Source organism: Condylura cristata, unplaced genomic scaffold, assembly GCF_000260355.1.
Source record: "Condylura cristata isolate star-nosed mole 26May11 unplaced genomic scaffold, ConCri1.0 scaffold00020, whole genome shotgun sequence".
In the NCBI taxonomy this organism is placed as follows: domain Eukaryota; kingdom Metazoa; phylum Chordata; class Mammalia; order Eulipotyphla; family Talpidae; genus Condylura; species Condylura cristata.
Window position 1 is genome coordinate 29,062,389 of NW_004567121.1, and position 14,032 is coordinate 29,076,420.

General features: G+C 33.2%; 1 protein-coding gene across 1 annotated transcript in view; it reads left to right on the forward strand.

Annotated features, from left to right (window-relative positions):
• ATAD2B (ATPase family, AAA domain containing 2B) overlaps positions 1–14,032 on the forward strand; it is a 117,996-nt gene that overhangs the window by 82,074 nt on the left and 21,890 nt on the right. The window contains exons 20-22 of the mRNA XM_004686409.2: positions 4,336–4,471; positions 6,407–6,588; positions 9,556–9,715. Coding sequence (XP_004686466.1) covers positions 4,336–4,471; positions 6,407–6,588; positions 9,556–9,715 — 478 coding nt within the window. The remainder of the gene's footprint in view (positions 1–4,335; positions 4,472–6,406; positions 6,589–9,555; positions 9,716–14,032) is intronic.

Here is a 14,032-nt window from a genome sequence, read left to right on the forward strand (position 1 = left end):
GTAATGTAATGTAATGTAATGTAATGTAATGTAATGTAATATAATATAATATAATATAATATAGTCATGATTATGTAGAACTTATGGTCAAGCTATTAGCTGACTGAGTTCTATTTCAACTTTTACTAGTTTTCTTGTTTCTTTGTACAACTTAATTCCTTGTAAAGAGATGTAAATATAGGATAATTAAATTCTGGTTATTCAGATCCTGATATTGTTTGAAGGCAGGCCATAAAATTTAGTAGAGTGCTGTTTGTAGTAAGAATCAGAAAATCCATGTATTGACTTAACTAGTGTTTTTATCTTGTAGATTTGAACCTACAATAGCTTCATTTTCCTCAGCAGAAAATGTGAATAATAATAGACAAGTTTGTTGATATGAGACAACATACATGAATTTATTTTGAAACCACACAAATAGTTTTTTATATCAGTATTATAAAGTAGGAATGCACTTGAAGTTGATTTAGAAGAATGGACTAAACCTGGACATACCTAAGAGCCTCTTTTAAAAATTAGATACTTAGGGTCAACTAGTTTCAGTATAATTTTATGAGATAGAAAATTTGAGATAAGTGAAGGCTCCCTCTAGAAATATATAATTACCTGAAGTTTCCCTTGAGTGTTTGAAAAAATTTGTAAATGAAAATCATGTGATCCATTCTGCTTGATGCACCACTTTTAATTTTGCCTACTTCTGGCATTCATATGCATGTGATTTTATTGTTAGTTTAGATTTTAAAACTAAATTACATCATATGTTGCTATTTTATTGTCATAATTGTCAATACATTCTAAAAACCTATTGGTTAATAGGTATTTTTTCCTCAATATTTGTTTACCAAATCCCTTAATTAGTAACTAAAATATTAGAAATTTAGTAGCACTGAATCCTGAAATTACAGCCCATTGTCTTCTGTATTTTTTGCCTTTATTGATCAAATATTTACTAAAGCTGTCATAGATACTTGCATTTGTGGAGTGAAGATTATAGGAATTCTCCCAGACTGCTAGTTACATGTTTTATACTATTGTTTTTAGGCAATCCTCTTGTGTTCCCAAGACTTTCAAATCAGCTTTGCCATTAAAATGCATCTTTGTTTAGGTCACATATTAATGAAAAATACTTAGCTCATGTTGATAATATTTGAAGAGTGAATGAAAAGTATAGAGAACTGTTACGTAGCCAGTGTGTATGTCAGCAAGGTGCCTGTCAATAGAAGAAATAAAGTGGAGAGTGGGTAGAAAAAAGCCAAATGATTCTGAAAGAAAGAAATATCACAACTACGGTAATGTATTTAAGAAAACACTAGGATAAGTTAAAATAATAATAAGATACAGAAATCATCAGAAAATGATTTCATGATACAGAGATGAAAAGACAACGTTCTCAGTTAAAAAAAAAAAAAAGAAAAAGAAAAAGAAAACCAAGGAAGAATTCGTTACTTTGCACAAATGTTTTATTAGGAATATAAAGGTGACAATCTAATCTTTTAGAAATCTTTGGCAGTCTTGTAAATACTTTTTTTTTTTTTTGGTATATGTATCTCTTCTAATCGACTTCTCCTCATAGTAAGTTTGTACTCTAAACTGTGTTTTGTGAAGGGGCCTTCCTGGTGGTGCAGAGGTTAAAAACAGCACTACCAAGCTACTGCCAGCCACTATAGCACCATTTCAATCCCTGTCTCACCTGCTGCTCCCCTCAGCAGTGTATTTCAATCAGTCTGCCTGTTCTGTTCCCCACTTGGGGTCTGGTGAACCCTCTTATCTCCCGCACTTCTGGCCTGTACCCCAGTTCTTGTATGCATAAATAAATAAATTAAAAAAAAATAAACCAGAACCCCAGTGTTTTGGGATACTGAAAATAGCATGAGAACTTTTACTCATTTTTATTTTTATGTTACCTCACATATGTGTGTATGTTTTATAATAGAAATAAATTAGTATGTACATGAGAGAATATTTTCAATATTTTAAATTGCTATGTTTGATCCAAAAAAGTGAAACTTATTACTCTAAATGATCTGTTAACAAATTGTACTCTTATGCTATCTCACATCATACACAAAAAAATTAACTCAAAAAGGATTATAGACGTGGGTATAAGACTTGAAACCATAAAATAACATAGAAGAAAACATACAAAACACTTTGCAGCATTAGCTTTAGGGATGTCTTTGGGGACTCAACTCCAGTGGCATAGGAAACAAAAGCAAACACAAACAAATGGGACTACATTAAACTGAAAAATTGCACAGCAAAATAAGCTATTATTAAAATGAAAAAAAAGAAAAGATAGTTTACTGAGTGGGAGAAAATATTTGCTCATTGTACATCTAACAAAATACTAATATTCAAGATACACAAAGAACTCATACAATGCAATAACAACAACAACAAAATAACCCAATTAAAAAATGGGCAGATTTGCTAACTAGACACTTCTCTAAAGAAGACGTATCGTTGGCCAACAGGCAACACGTTGCCTCTTATAACAAAATAGAAGGAATTTGAGAGGATTATGCTAAGTAAAATAAAAGTGAGAAAGGCAAATTTTGGGTGATTTTATCTATATAAGAAATATAAGGAAACCAAGTAAATGAACAGATAGGAAAAAAAAAAAAAGCCAGTAGACTTTGTCAACAGACGTGACGTTGACAAAATCCTGGTACTTTTTAGGGTATTGCATTCTGCTAGCTGTTTCTGTTTCTGTTTTTTTTCCTTTCCAGTTTCTATTAGTTGATCATTGATAAGATAAATCAATTTAGGCATGAATTCTCATCAGTTAACTTTTCAGAGTTTCTTGTTTCTCTGTTGTCCCACTTTGAGTACATTATCATACTACATTCTTAAATGACTCTTGGGCAAGAAATGAGTGCATTTACTTTTGTTTTGCTTATAATGGCAGTGTCTCATGTTATTTGGCATTTAATAGGTGTTTGGTGGTTAGCTTGCTTATGAGAACTTTCAAAGAAAAGCCAGCAAATCATAGATCACAGGTTTGCAAGCAATTATATATGAAGGTAGTCTGCAAAATGACACAAGGTGAAATTTTATAAACTCATAAAAGATTTGATTTTGGATTGAGGTAACTAATTCCCTATCCCCATTTCTGATACATCTACTTCTTATTGTTTTTTAGTTTAGAATTTTACAACTGGGAAAGGCCTTTAGTCTTCTATACGTATTTACTTTGTGATCTTAAGCAATTGCTTAAAACCTTTTCACATCCAAGTCTCCTCTATTAAATGAGGAACTCTTGTGTAACTTATTACAAAAGCTAGTTAAAATATTGTGAAATTCTCAGTTTTCATATCTTCAATTCAGTTAGGTGCTTAGATATGACAAATTGAAATATTATTCAAAATTTGCCACAAATGTGTAGCTAAATTTGGACTAAAATCTGATGACTTGAATTTTATTCCAGTATGGCTTATAGTTTTCCACATTAGTAGCCTTCCCCCCTTTTCTTTATTTGCAGCTTCTACTTTTGATGTGGGCTAAGAAACGAAGTCACAACTTTAGTCTTTTAGTACATGTATAGTAAGCAGTAGTGTGTACATTTGTATGTACCTTATCAAAAACTTATGAGTAAGAAATGGTCTCTATTCTCAGGGAGCTTGTTGTCTAGAAGTGCAAAATAATGTAGAAAAACATATAAATCAAAGTGTGTAGACAAATGTGGACGATGTAAAGGATTAAACAAGCGTATCTTGCATGGGAACCTCTGGGGTCAGTCTTCATAGAGCACTTGGACAAATGAGAGGTAGGTAATCATCAGCTAGAAGCAACTGTGAGGTGTATGAGAATGATTTGCTTAATTTTACACAGAAGGTGGTATGATAGTAGAGGATTTGGTAAAGATACAGAAATGTAGCTAATTTGCAGCAAAATGAAAATTCCATAGGATATAATAGAACAGACTTGGTATGGAAACAACCCAGGAAGGAAAACTAGAGAAAGGGCACAGAAATAGCATGAGGGAAGGCAGTTTTGTTAGCATCTTTTCAGCTTTCTATTGTAGATTCTAGGTACTGTTAAACTCTTATGCAAAAATTTTTTTGAGATGATTGTTATCTGACTATTACATTCATCTGTCCTGCTGAGTCTTCCAGATGTATACTTTATTAAAGACTTGGACAATGGGACATTATCCATTCATATTTAGTTCATGAGGTTGAACCTTTCAACACCGTAGTCCAGGACTAGGTAAATCTAATCCTAAAGGACTATTCAGTGAACTTTGAAAATGCTACTGGAAATTGAAGAAATTGTAGTTTGGCATGATATGTAAGTTTTTAATTCTGTATATATTTGATGTCTTTGTGTATGTAGGTTAAATGTATCTTTAGAATACAGTATGAAGAGGTCTTATATATTCAAAGGCCTATTGAAGAAGACAGAAGAAAGTTTTTCCAAGAATTGATTCTACATCAGGCATCAATGGCTCCACCACGAAAGAAACACACTGGTAAAGTTCCTAAAGCCTTTAGGAAAATGTGGGTCAGGTGGAGTTAAGAATTGGTCTTTCTTAGAGTCTTTTTTGTTTAAACCATTTCTTCATGGATGTAAAGATAGTTTTTCAGGGTCTGTATATTTCTAGATGGACATACATAGAAAGTAGATATTGTGTTAATATGACTTGAGAAGGTTGGGAATTACAGATATACATGTTATAAGTCTGACTTATATGTATTTCTAAGTTAGTTGATTGTTAAATATCTCCTTTGTGCTTCAGTCCACATGGTCTGTTAAATTTGATATTCTGAGGCTCAAAAAGGCAAAAGAAAAAAATATTCTTTGATTCTGTTCTGTTTTAGTCACTATGAATTGTCAGATTGTGAACACCAGGTGTTAAGCTGATTACTTTGTGTTCCTGGGTAGGTTTAATGGGTTAAGCTCTAATTAGAACATTTGCCTTTTCTGTTAATTTTTAAAATATTTTTTGCTACATTAGATGCTTTTCACTTGGAAACCTGTTATTATGAGTATATCATTTGCTATATGTTACAGGGTTTTCTTTGATTTGGGCTCATAGCATTAAGAGAGGCCTCAAAATTTGTCAGATTTCAGTCCCCTGATTTAAGGATTGCATTCGAAGTCATTCGAAAAAGGATTTCATCTCCTAGTCACAAAGATGCCTAAAGACTAGACACCTTTGCTTAATCTTTCAGCCACTTTTGGGATTTAGCTATCCTGTTTGGTAAAGCATACTAATCTTCTCCCCCTTATTTATCTCCCATGTTTCTTGTAACTGATCTTGAAAGACCTGAAAAACTTTTCCTACTCCTGTGAAGTTACTTCTTTTCCATATTCTGTTCTTTGTTTTTAACTGGTTATGTTATCCAACATTTTGATAATAGTTCTTTAATGGCACCTTTCCACAACTTCTCAGTATTTTAAATCTGAACAGCTAGAAAATGACTGCAGTTGTGGGTTTCCCCAGACATTTTGGAAACTATGTAAGCTACAACTTCTGGTTATTGGTTGTTGCCTCCTATTAATCTAAGTATCAGTATTTAAGCTACTTTATTATCAAAATGATTCGTTTTATTAAAGTATTTTGCATGGTTGTAGATATATTTTAGTCCCATAAATCTGAATTTTCTATATAAAGATTAGCATGTCAACTTTCATTTTTTACCTTAAGACTATTTAGAAATCAGTGAGATTCCTTAGATTTTTAACCTGAACTTCAGTGTGATACCAGGAAAATCTTTCAAGGAATTAGAAGACTTTATCATTAGGAAAGTTAATCTTTTACCTGTTAAGAGGTGTTGTTAGTTTGTTAGGGTTAGATAAGTGAATACTATAGATTTCATACATAATACTTAAGAAAGACTGTATAGTTCATCTTCATTTCTTTGGGATTCTCCTTTTAGTGGTTCTTCCCTGACCCCTTCTATTTTTTTTATTCCTGTCCCGCCTGTGTTGTATTTACAGTATGAATTTAGGAGACTTGCCTAAAATCAGAATTCTTCTGGAGAGTGAAAGGATCAAAGAATTGTTACTTACCCATTTTACTTTTCATACATGTTCTTAGAAATTCCCCTATTTTGAGAAGCAGTTTCAAACAAGGTTGGCCTACGCAAATCAGAGTACAGTACATCACCTGAAGATACTTGTTAATTTGAAGTATTTCCCATAGATAGCAGATGAATGATACTTCAAAATCAAATTATTTAAAATTATATTGTTGCCCTTTAAGGGATTCTAATGTGAATTACTTTGCAAAGTAAAGCTGTAACCTAATGTACTTTGTCTCCCATTTGGACTTTTACTTAAGGGATTTGCAAGGTTCCCATGTATTTGGAATTCTTAAAACATTTTGAGAGAATGTCAGGAAAGTAATTAAGGTCCTAGCCTGACCTTTTTGAATCTGAACATTTCTTTCTGTTTCGTGCAGGTCTTTGTGCTATGGAAGTACTTCCTCTTGCACTGCCTTCTCCACCTCGTCAGTTATCCGAGTCAGAAAAAAGTCGGATGGAGGACCAGGAAGAAAATACTTTAAGAGAGTTGCGGTTGTTTCTCAGGGATGTAACCAAGAGGCTGGCAACAGATAAACGCTTTAACATCTTCAGCAAACCGGTGGATATTGAAGAGGTCTTGTTTCAGTAGTGTGCAAACAGTGAAGTTGAACTGACTAAAAGAAAAAAAAAAATTGACATCTTTTTTTGGAAGGAAAAAAGCAAAGGCATGGATGAATATTACCCCTAGCCTGTAAAATTTTAATCCATGTGATAACATTGTCACCAGCAAACATCTGGTGACTTGGATGAAATTAGTGACCAATTTGTATATGTCCTCTTAAGTAGCAATGGCCTTTGTGATTGCTTACTCTTCAATTTAAAAAGAGGATTGAAAGTTAATTTAGTGAAATGTCCATACTACACTTTTTATTCCAGGATAAATCTTGCTGTCAAAAATTGTATTGATCGATGCTAATTAATATTGGCATTTCCCAAATTATGTATGCCTTATTGAAAGAGGTGGCTAGCAAATCTGAAATTTTTGTGTTTCATTATATGAAAACACCTGTGTCTAAGGTGCTCTTTGAAGTTAAGCACATCCTAAGCACCTAACATTATTATTCTTTCCAAAGATTTCTCAGCTCCTAGTGGAAAATTTCTCACTTTCTATGTGTATCGTTTGTGTTCTGGTGGGAGCATGGTTTGTGGTGCTGAAAAAAGGAATTTTCCATTTGGAATCTATGATAATACTGTAGATTACATTTTTTGTTTTTGTTTTTTTATCCTGGGATAATGTAGCACGTGGATGAACTCAATGTACTCTTTACTGGCCTCCTTCTTATAGTTCAGACTCCATGTTTGAACAGTTTTGGTGTTTTCAGTTTTAATTATTTTCTTCATTTTATAAAAATTGGAATTATACAATATTCAGAGCTTACTGTCCCATCTTTGTGAAATCTGTGCTTTTGGATCTGAGCAGATTCCTTTGGAATCATTACCTTTTCTGTAACTGAGAAGAATGAGCTGACTTTGCATTTGTTCTCCTTATCAAGTCTGAAAATATCTATTTCCACCTCTTCCTTTTTTTTTTAGACGAGGAGACTATCAATACTTTTATTTGTATGTTTATCCATAACACATAGTTCTATCCACTTGATTCTGTCAGTAACGTTATAAGGTCATTTTTCTTATTTTGCTGTTAGGAAACCAGGCTTGTTAGCAAGTGACATAGCCAAGACCTCAAAGTATTTTTTAAATTAAAAGTCCACATTCTCTGTATAACACCTATGTTATATTTTTTTCTACTGAAATGCAGGACTTGCCTAATTTGCTTTTTTTCAGGTAGTACATATCATTTTATATTTCTAGAGTATTTATTTCATTATAGTGTTTGCAGATAATCTTGAAACTACCAGCTCATTTTAGTGACTGCTTTAAGTATTTATTTACATTTCAAATTGGGCATGGAATCCTGACACTTCATAACAGTAAGGACTTTCATTCTCAAATCAGCCTCTCATGCTGAATGTAAACCAGTTGGCCCTTTCCCAGGAAAATCTTCTCTTTTTAATCAGAAGAGACTGAGAGATTTCAAATGCCCTATGTAATATGGTACAGTTTTTATAAATGATAAGGCATGTTGATTTGGTCAGATAAAACTTTAAGAGTTGTGTTTTCTCTTGTTCTTTTTAGATTCATTCAATTAGGTCTTTCTCTGCTGGTTAAAATTGAAAACATAGGAGTCTTGGAAAAATGGGGGTTATTGCCCCTGAGGATAACACTTGGATAACACAAAAATAAAATTTTATATTCAAATAATAAATTTGAAGTGTCCAAAAATGATTTCAAACCCAAAGCAAACTTCAGAGAAAACAAAAGCTTAGAATATAAACATTGAATTTAAAATTAAGCATAAGTGCTAAAATTTTATAATATTTAGCTAATAATTTTTTTTATAATACTTTCACTTATAAACTGTTTCACAGGAATACAGGAATCCAAGTGCCAGAGCCAAGAATCCAAGGATTATCTTCTGAACTAATTGCTTGTTCCGTATAACTCCACTTTAAGGAGAATGACTGGCTATCAGCTCCTATAGGTTGAAAATGAAAACGCTCACACATATCTATATAAATTTTAAGAAACACATAAAATACATATGTGAACATATATACACACACACTTACAAATTTTTTTTTAAAAAGGCCTCATTGTAGTGGAGAATACTAGTTTCATAGAGCAGACCTTACCTTCTCTTGGAATTTGGTCCTGGACTTACTAGACATTACTCAGATTGCTATTACATCATATCCAATTACCTCATTTGAGAATTGCATTGGTGAAGGCAGTAGATATATAGCTTGTTAGAACTTTCTTATTGGTCAAATGGTATTATCATATGATTGAACACATGTGGACTTAATGTCCACACTGGGTTATCTCCCAGAAAATCAGCACATAACACAAAATGAATTTTTTACTTGTAAATTGGTTGATACTTAGGAGTGAGTGCTATAAATCTTTTACTAGTGTTGAAATAAGTGACTTGTTTTTGTTATATGATTGATTCATTATATTTGTAATGACTCCAAAGGAGCAGAAACACATTCCATGAAATGATTCACTCTTAAAAAACTGGAAAGGACAGTGTTTTTGCTTAAAAATTTTAACGAGTTTACTAGAGAACTTCTCTGATAATTTGAAAAAATTGTTTCTTTTTACTTTTCCTTTTGAAAATTTTTCTTGAAGAAAATTTATTGATATCTGTCTGGTGCATTTGCCTATACAGTTTCTTCTCAGATAGGATTAAATGATTGGGGTTGGGAGTAGATACAACTGGTCTCATTTCAAGTTGAGCAACAATTCAAAGTTGATTCATATCTGACTAGAAACTGAAGCTTTTCATGGAAACTGTACCATGCTTGATTAACCTCAATAGCATAATTTTTTCTTTATTTTATCCTTATCTGTAATTCTTAAATACCTAGATTTTATTTTTAAATAACTCTGCTTATATTTTGTGTTTTTATCACATGATCACATGAAAAGCTAGAAATAATTTTTATTAAATATCCTGTTGTTTTAGGTTTCAGATTATCTTGAAGTAATCAAAGAGCCAATGGATTTATCAACAGTAATAACTAAGATTGATAAACATAATTACCTGACTGCTAAGGATTTCCTGAAAGATATTGACCTCATCTGTAGTAATGCTTTAGAGTACAATCCAGATAAGGACCCTGGAGGTAAGATAAGGACACCGGGCAAGATTGATTTTGGTGATCAGTGAGAAGATAGTTTGTTAAATCATGCCTGTGTTTCAGATAGATGAATTAATTTTAATGATGTATTATAGTATTAAAAACTTTTAATAAAAAGTTTGTACTTGATGTTTGTAATTTGGGCTTTTCAACTCAGGCCACGTGTTAGAATGACTAGTAAAAGACCTAATTCCATAATTAGGTATTCTCTGCTTAAATTTAGACCACAATAAATCACATATCCTAATTCAAAGTTAAGAGAATAAATTTTACATATTTACTTTGTAATATCTAAGTTTTTAAACTTTATATTAGGACATTTGCTTCTTGTAGTTTTTGTTGTTTGTTTAGTTTCTTCTTAACTCAGTATATATGTCTTACAGAAAAATTTATGAAGATAAATACAAAAAATGAACATAACCTACTATGCCATTATCTGTGTTTGTTCTCTTTCACACATATATACTGTGTATATGAAACACATTCTAAAATGAAAATAGAATTTTGTGTTATTGTTTAATGTTTGTGAAAAGCTTGGGTTATTTTAATCACAGAAATGTACTATAATATGTTAATACTCTATTGTTAGACATATTAGTTTCTTTACTTTTTTCTTCTATAGCCTGATAATACATTTTATATACATTCTTAATTACTACCTTGGAATAAATTACTTGAAATGAAATTTCTGGATCAAAGAATATATACCTCTTTAAGGCTTTTAATCCATATTGTTAACATTTTCTCATCATTTTTTCTTCTTCTACCAGCAGCATCAGGGTCACTGTTAGCCAATACAGCAATTTTGTGTGAGTGAATCACCTGTATTGTAGATTCCATCCTGTAGTAGGGCCATTGTGTGGATAGTGAAGTTGGCTGGATTGCAGTCTCATTTGAGCCCCTTGCTAGGGTCCTTTGTGAAGGTGCAATCTGCACAAGTGTCTATGTAGTGTCCTTGTGCCATGTACTTGAGTATCTACAGTCTCATTCTGTTAGTTTTTCATGACAGAGTTTGCTGCAACTGTAGTTTTGTTAATGTTTATTCCCAGTTCTATTTCCTAGTTCTTTAACTTGATCAAATTAAGTCCTCTAAGTGTTAGTTTCCTTTTGTGGAAAAATAGAGATAATGTCAGTACTTGCCTCATGTGGCTGTTTGAAGGAAATATATTAGGTTCAACATTTTAAAAAGTGCCATGTTCATATGGTTCAACCTAAATCTGTTAAACCCTTAGCATAGTGCTTGAAGGTACATGGTGTTTCGTAAAGATTAGTTATTCATATTTTTATATTATTGTTATGATTACTTAACTTGTACTTTAATTTTTTAAAAATGTTTTTCTTTTGTCCTTGTCCTTTATTTCTCTTATTCTTTTGAAAGATTTATTTATTTATGCATACAGAACTGGGTTGCAGGCCAGAGGCACAGTGAGAGGATTCACCGGAGCCAGAGTAGAAAGCAGAACAGGCAGATCAATGAAGTACACTGCAGAGGGGAGCAGTGGGCAAGGCAGGAAAGGTCTGCTGCACCATGTGGGTCACCTCTAGGGCGGGGATTAAACTTGCAATGAAGCTGCTGCCGCTAGCTTGCAGTGCTGCACTTTAACCCGCTGCGCCACCAGGGGCAGCCTCATGCTTTAACTTTTTATAAGCTGATTTCTCAGTGGGTACCTACATATTTGCTTTAGGATCACCCTTTATACTTGGTGATTATATTCCCTGTATCATATTTTAAACTTAATCCTATTTTAGAACAAATCTAGGCACTGATAATGAAAAATAAATTTGAGTGCTTAGAGAAAGCCAGTTGAGAAGATCAATCTAGGTATTTTCCCTAGTGTACCCTAATTAAGTCATATTGATAATAATATTACCTTTAAGGAAGAAGTGGTTTCTGGTGTGTAATAACCTTGTACAACAGAATGTAATTGTAAGATCAAAGACTATGACTTTGTCTTACAGTTAGATTTGACTTGACACTGTACACTTGTAACTTTCCTCCACTGTTTTAGATAATAAAAGCATTACATAATTCAAAAGCCATATTTTTCCTTTGTTCAGATTATTCTGTACCTTTAGTCAAAGAGGCCTGTATTTTTCTTAGCAACAGAACCACTTGTTATGTATTAGAAAAACAACCTCAGGGTCTGTTGTGTAGCAAGTCAAAATTACATGAATGTTGTATTACTTTTTCAAGTTCTCATGAGTATTTGTAAGCTTTCCGTTCTCTTGCTGAACACTTGGCCATTGGTGGGGGTTTGGGGTGGGGGGAGCTAATGTATACATGGAAGACAGAAGCCAACATGTGGAAAACTTATACCTGTTATCCAGTTTCTCCCTTGAGGATGTGTGGACAGAAATTCAGTATGTAAGCAGAAGAATTTTAACTTGTTGATTTTAAATGTGACCACTGTCAGATGTCAGATCCTAGCTCCTCTTATCTTATAGATAAATATGTGATATGTTTAACTGCTTCCCAGTCTTGATCTTATACTGTATCCCCACTGTACCCCTCAGTTGTATTCATACACTTACCATCAATTTGTTGAAGTTTCAGGACTAATATTATAGTCTCAAAATCTTCAATTTTGTACAACTGATCAGGAACTTAAGCCATATTCACCCTAACTTTTTGGTCTGTGATTCAGCCAAACTCATTCATATTGTTCTTATTGACAGTACTTAAGTGCTACTGAACTCTGGGTGCTTAGAATAAAAAGATGACTGTGAGAGCCCTCTTGAGATAGATACACCTGTCAAATAATTACTATGTGACAGGGATTTTGCTCTGTGTTATTGATTTGCTAGAACTTCTATAACAAAATATTGCAGACTGGGTGACTTAAAGAGCAGAATTTTTTTTCTCATAGTTCTGGGGGATAGAAGTCCAAAATTAAGAATTTGGCAGGTTTGGCTTCTCCTGAAACCTCACTTCTTGACTCGCAGATGGCTGCCTTCTCGTTGTGTCCTTACCTGGTCTCTTTTGTGAGCCTAATTTTTTTAGTGGTGTGTTTTTGTGAGTCTAAAGTTTTTTTTCTTATAAGGACACCAATCAGCTTGGATTCCAGCTGACCCAAATGACCTTATTTTACCTTAATTAATTCTCTAAAGGCTGTGTTCCAAAATGCAGTATAGCATATTGGGAGATATTGGAGGTTATAGCACAACATATGAACTCTGAAGGGTGGTAGTGGTTGTGTAATTTAGCCCATAACAGAGATAAAAATAGCTTATGATCTAGAAGTCAACTGTTTCACAGAGATGACAAATAACATTTATTTAATTATTGGGAAGATTGTTAAGATAAAGAGGTGGCAGTTACACATTTTGTCTTGAGGTGGCAGCAGATGATTACAGCACAGTTTTAGAGGGTCCATATTAGAACTGTGTATACAGCCTAAGCGGAGCACAGAGAAGAAAATACTACCTACATATGAATAACATTAGAAAGGGTATTCATTCTAGGCTAAGTGAAACAGTGCACAAAGATTTTTTTTTTTAAAAAAAGTGAATATGACTGGAGAATAGAATGCATTTGGAAGATTCTGGGAAGTTCATTCTCTTTCCTGTTTTGGAGTTTCTGTGTACAAGCATATGTTTCTTAAATATTCTCTACATATAAATTGTATTCAGTGCTAGAGATATACAACTCTGGACTGTAAGATGCTTAAAGGCTCCTAAGTGAGAATCCTGCAGATAAATCAATATTATGCTAAGTTCCTGATCTTCTTTTGAGCCACTTAAGAACTTCAGATAATAAATTTCTAGATAATGAGGAATCATTAGGCAGTTTTGATGCTGAAAGTGATATGATATGATTTGCATTTACGATTATAGTGTGCAGCTTGTATCCATACTGGCCTGGAAATCAAGAGAGTGAAGATGGAGGTTGAAAGTCAATTAAAAATCATTTGTAGAGGTTTCAGAGATTGAACATAGAGGGCTTAAATATCAGCCAATTAGAGATTAGTGACAAATCTAGAACCACTCCTGATTCATGGTCTGAGTGTTTAGGAATCTGAAATGCAAACCAATGGAGAAACAGGGTGGTGGGCAGGAGGTAAAGTTTAGTTTTGGATGAGTTAGTTAGTGGGAGTTACCTTTGATATATCCAGATATGTAGTTCTGGGGACTAAGGGACATCTGGGAAGAGACATTGTTGGTGTCACCAGTGTGTAGGTATAAATTAGGTTGCACAGCAGGTGTGTAAAATGAGGGGAGCAGGAAACCCAGGAGGAACCCTTTTCTAAGAAATATAGGTACTAATTCTTAGTTTAGATGCCAGTCTTACTGTTGAAACTTGTA